We start from the raw sequence: 14,573 nt of genomic DNA on the forward strand, positions 1-14,573 counted from the left end.
ACTGCAGGAAACAGCAGTTAGCCAAAGGCTCCTGAGATAGCAGGCTGAAATGCTTGGTCTTTTTCTGAGGTAAAGCAGGTTTATTTTGAGTAAGTTATTTTGTTAGCTTATGATACAGAAGTAAGGGTTCTAGCTGATCCCTTAAGTTCTATGGAAAACCATTAGTTTAATTCAAGCACAGCTTTTTGCACTGATACTGCACTGGAAAAAGTCATAATACAACAGCCACCATCTGCAAAGGAAACAGGCCTCCATTCTCAATCATCTTCTGTAGAAGACAAAAGATAAAACTTGGTTTTTATTAGAAAGTTAGCAGTCATGAGAAATGGGAGCTGTTAAAATACATTCAGTTCCCTGCAGTCATGAGCAAGAGTGCCAAAAGGTTGTCTTGAGCCACCACCATTTTAGTCTCCAGTACTATACAAATGTCATATGGAATTACATTATTTAAAACCTCTGTACATGGAGCAAAGTACATACATGTGTAGTGTCAGATACAAGCCGTAAATAAAGGAAAGCCTCTCCTCACTGTTTAGATTTAATGAGACCATCACTCATTAAAGCATAGCAGTATTTGAAACTGCTTTGATTATAACTTACAGTAGTAATCTCACTTTATGAGTTAATTGTAGGATTTTCAAAATCTATCAATCCACTTCATTCTTTTAACTTACTTCTTAATTTTCTCAATTTAACATTCCCAATTATCAACTGGATTCTGAAGCAAACACAGTGTGGCCCCAGAGCCTTCAATCTTTTTGCTCAAGCCCTTTACAAATATCCTTTAGAAGTGAGTCACCAAACCACAGCATCAGGCCTTTTAAGAGCAACTACAACTGTTGCATTTTTTTCCAACAACAGGTCATAAAGCTTAGTTTTTCTATGAAGTGGAGTTTATTACAACATAAAGGAACAGTATTTAAACAGTTATTTTAATGGCATATTTTACAAATCAACTTATACAGAGAAAAGCAAACACAATGTTGTTTTAAAGTTATTACCAATAAGCTACATTGTTAAGCTGTTAGCGAGTAAGTGTAGCACTGTAAACTAGCAATCAAGTATTGTCATAACTTCTTGCAGTTCAGAATGAGATGGTAAAAATACCAAACAAGCAAAAACATTTTTAAGATTTTTTGTACTCAATTCTTTCTACTTTCACATCATCTCCAATTAGTTGATAGACATATGTCACTACTGTAGAAGCCTGGATATCCATCAGCACAAATGAAGGAATGATGTTGCTGGAAAGAGAGGAAAAAAATTCCTATTAACTGTGCGTATGTCATTGCCTTAGCAGTGTTTCACCAGCAGTTAACAAAAATCAATCCAAGAACAATGGATATGAATTTTGTAAGCACAGCACATCAGAGCTGAAGCTTTAAGTATTACATTCTCTCTCAGCTAAGGAGATTTAGCAAGTACTATTAACCCTCTCCCCGACATTTAGAATGTGAACATTAACCTTCATAATGAGTTTTGTAGTACAATTGTGTTATCAAAGATACCCCCACAGCTATCAAAGATACCCCACAGGTATACCCCCAAACTTCACTTACTTCTCTAAGGCATGATAAGCTCCTGTAGCTGATCCTGGATTGATATAGAACTTGTTTTCATGTTCAAATGCCTCAAATTTGTGTGTATGTCCCGAAATTAGGATGTCCACATCAAACTGCCTTTGTAGCAGTGCCAGGCTGGCCATATCACCCCAAGGAATAACCTGATGGCCATGAATCAGCCCGATTTTGAACTGTCCAACAGTTACAACTTTCTGTTCAGGATAATTCAGGTTCTAAAAATAAAAATAACCCTTCGATTAGATGTACAGATTTATATTTAAACATCTCTATACAACACCAAGAAGAGAGAGGGAAAGCTTATGGAAATACTCAATGTAATTGGCCCTACTGCTACAAAATGAGCACTATGAAGCTACTTTAATGAGCACTGTGGAGAATGTGGTAGGACACAAGGAACTTCAGAGATCTGACAGCAGCAGGTCCTGTTTGCTGCAATCCCAGACACAGCCAACTACACAAATTACTTTTATTCATCCTGAATACAGATGAGAACTTACTGTGCGATTCACATTATTGACTGTAACCCCAGTTTGCTTTTTACATGCTCTTCCTACTACATAACTCAATTTGCCCACTTTTACTCAAATTACAAATAATCCAAATGTTTCCTTTATATCATTCTCAAGAGAGGACATTACCTCATCAAAGTCCCCTCTGACAACATGAACATCCCCAGCCAGAGTCTTGAGGTAGTCATAAGTGTCCTTGGTGCAGAGATTTCCTGTGCAGAGGATGTGTTGGATCTTTCCTGGGACCAGCAGTTTTTTGAATTTGGCTGGGAGGCTGTTGCATCGATGTGGAATGTGAAGATCTCCTAATACTAACACCAACTGAACAGGTGTCACGACGGGAAAGAAAGATCATCACAGATACTTATTAAGACAAGAATCATTAGGACACAGAAAGCATTGTAATGTTTTCTTCAGTTTCATAACTTTGCATTTTGATATAAAAGCTACTAAAATAAGAATGAAATGGTGATGGAATGTTGCTATTTTGAGGGAAAACAAGGGCCCTTACTAACATAGAACATTTTCAAGAGGGGGGCCTTACAAATGCAACACTCTACAGATTATTTTGTTGTTGCTGAAAGCCATGGCAAGGTATAACAAAAGAAATGCGTTACTGCTTGATTTTACACAAATTTGGGAACTGCCATAGACTATCCCACTTTTTTTTTCTCCTTAAACATAAAAATAAAATAAAAAAAACGACATCTCTAGTACATTTCTCAAGCACAGACCTGGCTAAACTGTGGCCACTTCCCTTTAAAACTCATCATCCCAGTTTCTTCCTATTTTAATTAACTTCTGTTTTCTTCCTTATCAAATAATAATAATTTAAAAAAAAAGACAGCAAATTTGCAACGTGAGTTAATAGCTGACCAGAACAGGAAGCTTGTTCAGTCTGTATTGTAGGAACCACTGAACAACAGAATAAGACTAAAAGGTTAAAAAAAACCAAACCAAAACAAAAACCACAGGGCACTGCAGAGAAGATAAGCCAGGCTACTGCGCACAGCGGTTCTATTACCAGCTTTTATTCATAGTTTCAGTGCAATAGATGCAAGGAGAATACAAATTTAATGGGGGCTTCAAAATCAAGGATTCAGATTAAGTAAGACCATAGTTTAATATCATGGGCTTTAAATCTGTGAATAAAGAAATAATTAATACGAGCAACATAGCGATAAATTAATTATGCAAAAAGGGCACGAAAAGCTCTATAAAGCATGAGGTGGGTGTTATGCTACTATACTGTAAAAACATTGGAGCTAGAGACCATCATCCCTGATAACTTGATAAAGAGACAGTTTATCTTCCAACCATAATGCTTTGTTAGCAAGACAGCTCCTAAAATGACACCCATCAAACGTGCTTGTAAAAGACACAGCCTAGAGATATATATATATGTAAAAAGCAGCAGTAACTATGCTAAGAAATTACCTTTTTTAAATATTTGCTTTTTAAATTTTTAGGCCATGCAACTATCTTCATGCTAACAGTCATCAAAAAAGGCAGAGGGAACTTGGGTGGGTTTTTTTGTTTGGTTTTGGGGTCTTTATAGATTAAGAATGTCTCAGTGCCATCATCAAAGCCATACCTCTTTGGAGAACTGATGGTTCAAAGTATCAATAAAGCAATACAAGAGTTTTTTAACCAACGAGCTACCAATTTAAAACTAACCCAGGAGAGAAAAAAAAAAAAAAGACTCATTTTCGATGGTCTTGCAAGAGAGTCCAGTGAAAAATGCCCTCACTAGCATCACTCCAGAGATACTTGAATGCAGGTAAAAAATGGATAAGTGACTTTAATTATTAAAATGGCTTTGATTATGAAAGTGGCAATAGACAGACTCTCTTACTGACACTTAAGGGAGTTAAACATGCAATACCAGTTACGTATTTAATGTTTAATAAAAGTATACTGCCACATAAAAGACCCCGCTGAAATCAGTCGGGTGTGTGCATTCAAAGGCCGTTTCCTTTGCTGATGAACTGGCAGGTCCAATACTTCCCCCCCAAATCACATCTGAGCTGCCATTAATTAAAAAAAAACTTGGCAAGCTACAGTAACACAAAATTAACACCACTGAAGTGCGTTTAATCATCGCAGGTACCTGCACCATAAAACAGTGGCAGAGAATGTTAGAACATCTGGCTTTTACTAGGAATTTAGGTGCAATCTTGAGCGTGGTTTGAACAGCAGTGCCTAATTCATATGTACCATCTGACATTCGTATCATCTAGTAACATTAACAAGCCCTTACCACCGGTGTTAGCAACAGCCAAGAGGAGTAAACTTACTCTGTGCCCAGCCTTATTGGAATGAAGAAGTTGATTGCAGACAGGGGGGAATGAAAAACAGGGTGAAACATGATCAATGTTAAACAAAAGAAAGCAACAGAAAAGAAAATATAGCCAAATGAATAGGCAAACAATAATTAATGATTTGTTGGTGTTATGAAAGAAGCGTTAAAAATAAAATAAAATTAAAAATCGGCTCCTGCGCGCAGCCCCGGCAGCTCTCCCGCCGGCGACAGCCCCTCGGCACGGCCTCCTTACCACGGCGGGGCTTCACCTCCTCTCAGCGCTCCCCTCCCGCCCCTCCATCTACCTCAGCCCAGCGTTAGGCGGTTTCTGAACGCCGACGGACAGAAAACGTTCCCTGAGCGCACGGTCTCCACGGCCGCCCGCGGGGCCCGCCCGCCCGCCGCACCGCGGGACTCCCGCACCGCTGACCCAGCCCCGACGGGCCGCGGCCGGAGGAAGCGAGCCTAGGGCCCTCCGACGCGGTGGGGCGAACCCTGGTGGGGACAGGGCCCCGGGGTGTGGGACGGGCCGCCCCCGCCGCTCACCATCCTGCTCGGCGCCGCGATCCCTCACACCAGCCGCTGCGGCTCCTCCCGGAAGCCAGGCCTGCCCCAGCCACCCGCTACAGCACCTCCGAAGGGCCAAACTTGCCCGAAACGCGTTTCTCCGCAGCCACTCCCCGTAGCTACATCCGGGTCCCTGAGGAGTGTTAAGCACCTCCCTTCGCCCGCCAAGGGGGCGTTTCCCGCCCTTTCGCAGCCGTCGTGTGAGGCGAAGGGCGCGGGGAGGGAATGGTTCCGCAGGTTGCGGCGGGCCATGAAGTGTGTCATTGCGGGGGCTCATCTCAGAGGTACCCGTCGCCCCCGGGGAGGCAGCAAGCCTGGGGTAGAGGGGTGTATGTGGGAGAAACAGGCACCCGGAGTGGGGCGGTACAGCTCAGCAGGGCCGGCAGCCGTGGGGATGTGTGACTGGCCTACTGGCACCCTGGGCTCCATGGAAGTGCCCTCAGTGGGCTTCCCCGTGGGGCCTTCAGACAGTGCAAAAGTGGGGCGCAAAGCACTGGGAGATGCGGCCAAGCGCCATCACCGTCACGGCAGAGCTGTGGAGCTGCCTCTTCCTCATCCCCAGGAAGACAAAGGCATTTTTGTGAGGCAACGTGCAGCCTCTGAAGGGTGTTCAGATTAGCAAACCGAGGGCTGGATTTGTGGTACTTTGAGGAGGAGAAGCCGTTGCTGAGCTGGGTGCTTCCCTGTGTGCACTGTTTGACTTTCCAGAGGCCCAACTACACCTCCTGTGTGCAGCGTTTCATGCAAAATGCTGCTCTGCCAGTGCCAGGGTGGGCAGAGGCACATTTTGAGACCCACTGCTGGGTCTCGAGCAGAAGAAACCACTGCTGCTTGCTTCTATGTTTCTTAGGGCTACCTGTTTACAGATGTCCAACTGCCTTTTGCTTGCTCAAACTCGTTGCCGTCTACAAAATGTAATTTCTAACTTTAGTGGTGTTTTGTCCAATTAATTTGTGGTGACATCAGGTCATGCCAGTTGCTGCACAGGGACATGACATTTGAGGTCCACCTCATCAGAGGCAGCTTTCAAAAAATCAAGATTGTTGTGCTACTAAAAGGAAAGAGTAATGTTTTTTCACCATGTCATTGGTTTGATTTGAAATGCGTAGGGAATTTGTAATGTTTCCTCTAAAATTACTCTGGAGAAAATGTAGTATAACTTTTTTTAACTTAGAATGCATATTGCACTGTTTTCTTTTCCTGCTAGTGTTTGGAAGAGCAATACATGCCATAGCTCGTATTAGTGATGAATTTTGGTTTGACCCCATAGAAAAAGGTGTAAGTGAACTTGATTTATTGTAATTTAAAAATATTTCTTGGAAGCATAGTATTTATGTGTTGTTTTCCTACAGGTACCCTTCAGTCTGAGTTACATTCTCTCTCAGTTTCCTCCACTTTCAATATGGACAAATGCCGTATTTTCTGTAATTGTAATTATGTAGATTGCATCATGGAAGATTCATTCCTATTCTGCCCCTAGTATTCTTCCATTTTTTGTTAGCCAAGCTGAAGCTTGTCCGGGACATCCAGATTAATACCACAGGTTTTATTTCTGTTGTCATGGGTCAAAAGGTTTATGTTTTGTACCACATCAGAAGCTGCCTCTAAACAACATGTTTTTTGTACCAGTGTGACTCAACAGGAAGAATGCAGCCATTAATACGCCTCTGATTAATCAAACACAATTTCCAGCAGAATTAGGGTTTTCTCTAGAGGTTTCTTAGGTAAAAGTGATCAACTCTTCTTAACTTGCTGGGAGGCTGGAAAATCAGAAGTGGAGATCATTTCTCTTTATACCTGAAGAATTTTTGAGGTATTAGTAGTGTCTTTGCTCATTTGTACATATCATGTGGATAGGCATACAGGAAGATTGTTTTAGAATAAACTCCAGTCCTTCAAATGCCTCAAACGCAAGCTGAGCTTTAAGTATTCAGGTAACTCACACTTCAGGGCCACTTAAATGTCCGTACATTGGATTCCTATGTATTCCTGTATTATACCAGTGACTTCTCACCAGTAATAACGAATGTGGTAAATTTGTACGTGATTGTATGCATAATGCATCTATATATATTTTGAGATGTAGACATTTAAAGGTTTAGTGGTTTAGGAATGGTACTGAAGCAGAGAGATGGCTTTTTTTTGTTAAAGGTTCAATATGAAATAGTTTTGAGCTAATAAATTACCTATATTTTCAGCTTGCTTTAAGATCAGTGAATTCTTCAAGGTCAGCATACGCATATGTCTTCTTCTCATCTATGTTTTTTCAACATTACTGCTGGACAGCTGTGTCTCAGCCATGTCAGAAGGAAAAACAGTTATCCCTTCCATGTAAATTGATAATTAAGGTACATTTTAATGAATTACTATGCACAGTTTTGTAGACAGCAAATTAGCCCAATTTCCAAATGAAATATAGGGGGAGGCTCATGTAGGCATGTGGATGACTCTAAAGTCAAGCGCTTCTGAGCAATTCTGCAAAAGAGAGCATAGCTATTTAATTATGTTTAGAAGATGTACCTCCTGAGCTGTACGCTGTGGTTCCGAGAGTTTGCACCAGCTTAATCTTGGGTGACAAAATACCACATTTCTGCCTCTGCAATGTTTCTCCTATAGCCCTCAAAACCAGTATGAGGCAGGAGAGCTCTGACCAGTTGTTCAGCAAACAGATCTGTGGCCACATGTTGGGATAGTGGGTGAGGATGGCAAGGATCAGTATCTGCTGCCTCCATGTCTGCTTGCAAAGCAGTTTGAGGAAGCCATAAAAGCAGGACCTTGAGATAAACTGTACGAAACTAGGGAAATAATACTGCAAAATTGCTTGGTGAGTAACCTCTGCGCTGATTTGTATTTACTTTTGTTTACAGTCAGTTCTTCCTGTATTTAGATGTGTAAATGTGCTGGAAAGGAATGTAGAGAAATGCAGCATTTATACAAATATTAGTGACCATCACATAACTTTTCAGCTCCTCTGCAAACACGGTAGGTTACACATAAAGTGACTTTACAGAAACAGAAGCAGTTTAAAACAGCAGGGCAATGCAATATTTAGTGTAGTTATTAACTGAGTGTTATTGATGGAACATTATGCCAAACACTTTCAACCTCTTCACATCATAATTTATATTTATCATGTGCATCACCTTGTTAAAATGAAGTTATAACAGGCTTTGTCACATGAACGTTCTTCAGTAGTTTCTCTATTGAGATTTCCTAAAAGAACAATTCGTACAAAAAAACCCCATTTAAAATTACAGACTAGCATTGATTTTTGTTCATATCCTTTTATACTTAGGTGTTGTAAAAACATATAATCTGACGTTTCAAGAATGTGATCCGTTGCAGGCTGTTTTTGCAAAGCACATGTGTCCAAACATACTTAAAGTCCATTCAAGGTAATGAATACAAAAATATTTTTTCTCAGGGAAAAAAAAAGCATACAGGAGGCAATACTGCTCTCGTAGTTGTTAACATAATCAAAATCTGATTGGGGCACAGTCAAAAATGGCAAATCCCTAAATCTCCTAGTGCTTAATTTTTCACATTACAATTTCAGAAACTCAGATCACTCTGCCATTAATCCTAATCAGTCTGACCTTGAGAAGTGTGTAATGTATAACGTGAATTCACACCTTTGAGCAACTTCCACCTATGACAGATAAGGCAGTGCTTTAATTTTATAGACAAAAGTGGTAAAAGTACATTTTTTTTTAATGCAATAAGGCAAAGTTCTGCTTTGAAAAGCAGCTCCTGGAAGCATCCAAGACTTGGCTTGTCAGTGCAAGCAAAGGCAAAGAACAGTTAGGCTGTACTTTTCCTGACAGCATTTCTATTAAAAGTGTTTCTTGTGCACAGGAGCTCTTGTCACAATAATCAACCATTAAAGGTGTATAAAGATATCTCTGTATTGATATTATGTATTGCGTTTAGAAAAAAGATTACAAAACTTTTAAAACTGCAAGCTTTTGAATAGAGATTACAAGATGCCGAGGTTTGCTCAGAATTGTGATATATACATATAGAAAGGTAGCAACAATATATATGTGTGTGTGTAAGACTGATTTGGCAGTATACACAGGCATTAAATATAAACAAATTTGCTTTTGTAATTACTAATTGTATTTTTAGATGCCTTATGTACCCATTGCTACGTAAAGCAATCAAAATGATACAGCACGCTTTAAGGGGTGCACATTTCAAAGGCAGTTTTTCAAACAGTATTGCCAAGTAGCAATTTTAATTTCTAGTGTGAGTAACAAATGCTAGCTAGTAATTTGTGGCAGGTAAAATTATTTTAATGTTGAATGAAAATTTTATAGGCTGCTGGCTGATATAATGATTCACTTTCCGACCAGTCAAGAAGAAGTCACCTTATCGGTTACTCCAATGAAAGTTTGTTTCAAGAGTTACACTGAGGAAGACACTGGTAAGGAAATTCAAAATACGAACCAATACTGGGACTTGAAAACAGGTGAACTAAAGGAATAATAACTATTGCAACATAAACAGAGAATGCATTTAATGGCTGAATGAGATTTTTAAGAGAGGGAACATATATAGAGAGACTCTAAGTCATACTGCCACCCTCTGGTTTTAATGTATTTTAAGAAAATATGTTTTTAAGAACATTTTCCTGTTATCAGTGGCAGATACCAGACTGAGCAGCCAATTGAAATAAATTATGCCACTTGCTGCAGGCTTGAACAGAGGTAATTACTGTGCTGCAAGAGCAGAAGCATGGCAACAGTCAGGAAAAAGGAGATAATTTTATGTTTTAAAAATAACTATTTAAATCTGAATACCATAATTACAGAATTGATATCATTACGGAGTATATTTTAGTATAAGGGCCATGCAGTGTGTCAGCTGGTCTGACACTGTTATCCTGCACACTGCCGTTTTCACATCTCCATCTGAGATGGAGAACCATCTAGGTTCTTGGGCTGTGACTCAAACTAATTTTAAAGATATAATTGTGTTTTTGAACTATAGGTTCTTGTATATCATGTAATAAAGGGATGCTTTTCATACTTGCTTATGACCAAAGCCAAGGATAATGACCTAGAAAAAGATGACTGCCTAGAGCATAGGGGTGGGGATTGTACTGAGAACAGGCTAAAGCAGCGGCAAGCAAGGATTAAGTGGTGGAGACTGGAGTGAAGCAGGGAAGAAATTACCGGCAATAAAAAGAGACTAAAAAGAATACATTTTGAAGGACAAATTTTGTTAGCTTAGAAACATACACTTACAAGGGTTATTTTAAGAAAGAAAGTGAAAAAAAATAGTAGGTAAAAATCTAACGAGATACCAAAAACCCAAACAGTCAAGGAGAAAAAGGAGGAATTGCAAGCATTGTTCTCGTGCAGCATGTGATGCAATATACTGCCTGCAGCAAGTGTTCTGTATACACTGAAACAAATCGTGGCCTTTGAACATAGCACCTGGCCGTGGCTTGGGCTTTCCACATTCAGGTTTAATTTTCAAAGAAAGGAATTACAGCTTCTGCCTAGACTTGTTTTCATTTGCATGTGGTGGGCTCTGCCTTGCAGAAGGTGGCAGTTATAATTGTGTACTTCTGCAGTTCTAAGGAACTTTACGAGTATATTTGAACACACAATGGGGCCTTGCTGACAGCTGAGAGAAAAAAACCCAAACCTCTTGAGCAGAGAAACAGAAGACTGGGAACAGTTTGTAATACTTTGTCAGCAGCCTGGCTTTGGAAGAGAATGGGATAGGTGTGTGCTGTTTAAGCTGCTGTAGATTTTTTCTGAATGCCCCTGAGACTGTAGTGCATCATGGAAGTACCCTCTTTCTTGCACCTGATAACAACTACGGACTAATCTAATGATAACAAGCAACAACTGAATATCTGAAACTGAAGAGCCAATTTCCTGTTGCCATTTACGTATCAGGAAAAGACTATAATTTAAAACAAAGAACCTAAGTCCACCTTCATTGTCCTCTGATGATTGTTGGCAATTATGATTAATCTGTTAAAGTCATGCGGCATTTTTATCTTCCCATCCATACAACAATAAGCAGCCGGTAATACTGTTTGTGATGAACGCCTGTCAGCAAAGCAGAGTTGCAAGAATGACAACAGGGATCGGGTTAGATCACACAGTGGAACATAAAATTGGTTCTGATAAAAGCCATTTAAATCTACATAATATACTGTAAATAATTGGAGGCTTCTACTTAATTATGAAATAAATTTAGATAAACATTTATTACTGGTAGTCACGATGAAAATACAATTATTTGTTCAAATGATGCCGATGTCAAAACCTCATGGTTATAGTTTTGTTGAGTTCAACTTCACTCCTTTGAGTCCTTGACTTTCTTCTTACTTTAAACAGATTTTTCAAAGACAATGCTGACTGAAATACAACTAAATCCAGATGAATTTGACTACTTTCAAGTTGGAGTAGATTCTGAAGTGACGTTTTGCCTTAAAGAACTGAGGGTAAAGCAAGAATTTCTCTTGAAAATAAAACACTTCCTGTTCATTTGCATGACTTGCCCAGGCCAATGCAGAGTGGTCCCTGCAGAGTAGCCCCAGGAAGTGCCCACCTGACCAGCAGCAGTATTTCACCAGCTGGTTGAGGATTAGCTTTAGAATCCCTCCCGGTAGACTTTGAAAGGCAAGCAAAACATTTTTAAAACAAAAATGTAGTTTCAGTGCTGGGCAGACTGTGGCCATGGAAGTTCCACATGCAGAAGCTTCTGTGGCAAAGCTCCAGGCAGGGAAGGCAAGAAATGTGTTCTAGAAGCAGTAGGCTTTTACCCTCTTTCTGTCCGTAAACAGCAGCTGGGATAAACTTACATTTTAATGCTTATCTGCTGGTTTTAAAACAGCGCTTAAACACCCACCCTTTCTTTTCAGGGACTACTAGCATTTTCAGAAGCTACCAGTGCTCCTGTCTCAATCCATTTCGATGTATCTGGAAAGTACGTTTTGGAACACACCTACTGCAGTTACAGCTCTACAGTCGGGTTCTGTCTGCAGCTTACTCAGTGAATATTTAACTGGAACAGTAAAATAGATCTTCATTTTGTACCAAAAGCTTTATTTCTAATCTGTGATACAGGGTTAAGTAGTTTGTTATTATGCATAAAGATTTTAAGATGGGCACCAGCATTACTAAGCTAGCCACACTGACTAATGGGCACCTGTATGTTACCTGGGCACTTCAGGTTCTCAGTCTAATGCATGCAATGGTTTTATTCAGCAGTCTAAAGAAACAACACATTTTCTGTTTAAAATATAATTTTAACAGTTACATATTTAAAACTATAATTTGACTAAGTATAATATTGTGTAGCATTTGCTCATTGGTGCATTTCAATCTGTAACCAGAAGCCATCGCATGTTCTTCAGCAGCAAATATATTAGATTTTTCAGCTTTTCAGAGGAGGCACTTTTTAATCTTTATGTACAGAACTGCATGAGCTGTGTTTCCTCCCACAATGTGGGTAATTATGCATGCTGTTTAAGTCTCTGAATATGTGTGTTTAGACCAATTGCTTTCAGCATTGAAGACATGGTGCTGGAAGCCAGCTTTATTTTGGCTACCTTGTCTGACATCGAAAAGGAGACAGCTTCCCAGCAGCCTCCCTGCTTTTCACAGCGCCAGGAAAGGTAACGCTGGCTTCAGGGGCAGGTGAGGGAGGCAGAGTGCCATAAGATGATGGGAAATTAAAGTTTTCCGGCCATGTCAGATTTAAGACGGGAAGGAAATGATCTGCTCATTCTTGCGGGGGATTGGTGAGCATTGTACAGCTCCTGGAGTCTTCGCTCATAGGAAAATCATGAACCAGACGGGTTCAGGAACATCCAGGTGTCATGCACAGCAAGAAAACTTGGTGCAAGAGCGAACACTCTGTACTAGCTTCTGCTTTCCTTTATCTCCACAGGGTTCTGTTGTTGGGAGGGGAAAGGAAGATACTTGTTGAGAATCTAAAGCCATAATGCTTTTCATTAACAGAAGATAAAGACATTCAAACAAAACCACGTAAAAGCCATTTACTAACCTGACCTACTCTCTCCAATCCAGCTCAAAGACATGTATGGGTAAATCTGAAAAAACCTCCCTGGATAAAGATAGCAACACAGCAGCAGTTGCTTCCAAAAAGCCACAGTGGAATGGAAACGCACTGATCACGGAGTCAGCAAAACCCACCAGTCCTCTGGCAGAGCGAGAGATTAAAAGTATTCCCAGGGTCACCAAGAAAGATAGGACAGGCACGGAAGGAACAGCCATGACCGCGGCCGAGGACCATGCCACGCCGGAAGGAGAGGCAGCAGCATCTCGTTATCAGGAGGTAAGGTGGCTCCCGATTGTACTTATAGTGGAGACCTTAGCTGGTGCTGAGCTCAACACTACCTCTACACTCAGTTCTGCACGTGGTGTTTCACTGGAACCGGCTTTCACAGCAGCACAACTGACAAAAACCTCCACTACCATCTTTAATGCTGGAAGTCTTTGCCAACGGCAGGTGTATCTTACTAGGAAATGCTGTAGACTAATAAAGATTTTAAAGCAGCAAAAGCTTCAGAAATAATTAACCCCCAAATTCTGTATCACACACAGTTTCTTACTTCTATAAATATTGTATTTTCCAGTTTCATTCCTTATTTTTTGGAGCAGTTTCTTGTAAGGAGCAGGCTGCCAGCAGTCACATCTCCCACAGTTTGGCAACAGCTAGTGACACCGAAGAGGATTTTGGCAACGTGCAGAGCTCCCAAGTTCTGTAGTAACGTGAAGCCTTTGAATCCAAGATGAGACTGTTGGGGATTGCCTTGGAAGATAGAAGTATGTTTGACGCAGTAATTGTAGAGCTGTTTCTAGTTTTAGACCTTAGTTTAATTGCAGTTCTTTAGCAAGTTAGAACTCAACGGAAACTATTTGTATTCTGAGCTTGTGTGGTAAACTGCAGTTCACCACCACCTATTTGGGCAGTTTGGAAAGTGGGAATCCTACTCAAATGTTGCCTGGTTTTTGCAAGACAGACACACAAAAAGGACAAAACCTGCCTCAGTAGAGAGTATGTTACCATTTCCTGCTGTGTCAGTACAGGTTAAACATTTACGCGCCATTTATGTTAACCACCAGCACGAGTCCTTCTAAAACTGTTGGCTGCTGTCATAATGCAATGTAAATTTAAGTCACGATTGACTCAGTTGAGGTGTGTGTGTTACATATTCTGTAGGTACACTGCTTCGGAAGTTCAGCTCTCCACTATGTTCTCGCTAGAGAATTCAAACTGTGTTATCGCTTCGGGCAAATTAAGCTGCTGTTGTAAAGTTACAAGTACTGGAAAAACAAACTCATCCGCTCCCCCTTAACTGAATAGACAAAGTTGTCAGAGAAATGCATTTAAATAAAAGAAGTGATGTTTGAAAGCCTGAGTGGAGGAGGCCTTTGTGTTTCAGACTTGCATGATTCTCCTCCCTCTCCCGGCCTCTCTGTTCCAAGAGGGATTTGAGAGCACCACGAAGGCCTGAACGAGAGCCCGACACCCCAGGCAGTGGTGGCTGCGCATCTCTGCGCCACCCGTGGCGTCACTGCATTAACAGACAGAAGGTTTGCAGTCAACTTTAAAAACCAC

General features: G+C 40.6%; 2 protein-coding genes across 2 annotated transcripts; one reads left to right on the forward strand and one right to left on the reverse strand.

Annotated features, from left to right (window-relative positions):
- Positions 1–261: 261 nt before the first annotated feature.
- On the reverse strand, positions 262–5,065 carry VPS29 (VPS29 retromer complex component). The gene is made up of 4 exons (XM_054844739.1): positions 4,941–5,065; positions 2,222–2,413; positions 1,560–1,795; positions 262–1,244 (listed from the first exon to the last, which is right to left on the reverse strand). Exons 1-4 carry the CDS (start codon positions 4,941–4,943, stop codon positions 1,127–1,129), a joined length of 549 nt encoding a protein of 182 aa, XP_054700714.1. The 5' UTR covers positions 4,944–5,065; the 3' UTR covers positions 262–1,126.
- Positions 5,066–5,169: 104 nt separating this feature from the next.
- Positions 5,170–14,367, forward strand: RAD9B (RAD9 checkpoint clamp component B). Its single transcript, XM_054844200.1, has 11 exons — positions 5,170–5,245; positions 6,169–6,239; positions 7,160–7,309; positions 7,829–7,943; positions 8,257–8,356; positions 9,281–9,387; positions 11,321–11,427; positions 11,848–11,912; positions 12,481–12,603; positions 13,019–13,286; positions 13,588–14,367. Exons 1-11 carry the CDS (start codon positions 5,212–5,214, stop codon positions 13,717–13,719), a joined length of 1,272 nt encoding a protein of 423 aa, XP_054700175.1. The 5' UTR covers positions 5,170–5,211; the 3' UTR covers positions 13,720–14,367.
- Positions 14,368–14,573: the final 206 nt, after the last annotated feature.

This window comes from Grus americana, chromosome 16 (assembly GCF_028858705.1).
Source record: "Grus americana isolate bGruAme1 chromosome 16, bGruAme1.mat, whole genome shotgun sequence".
Classification (NCBI taxonomy): domain Eukaryota; kingdom Metazoa; phylum Chordata; class Aves; order Gruiformes; family Gruidae; genus Grus; species Grus americana.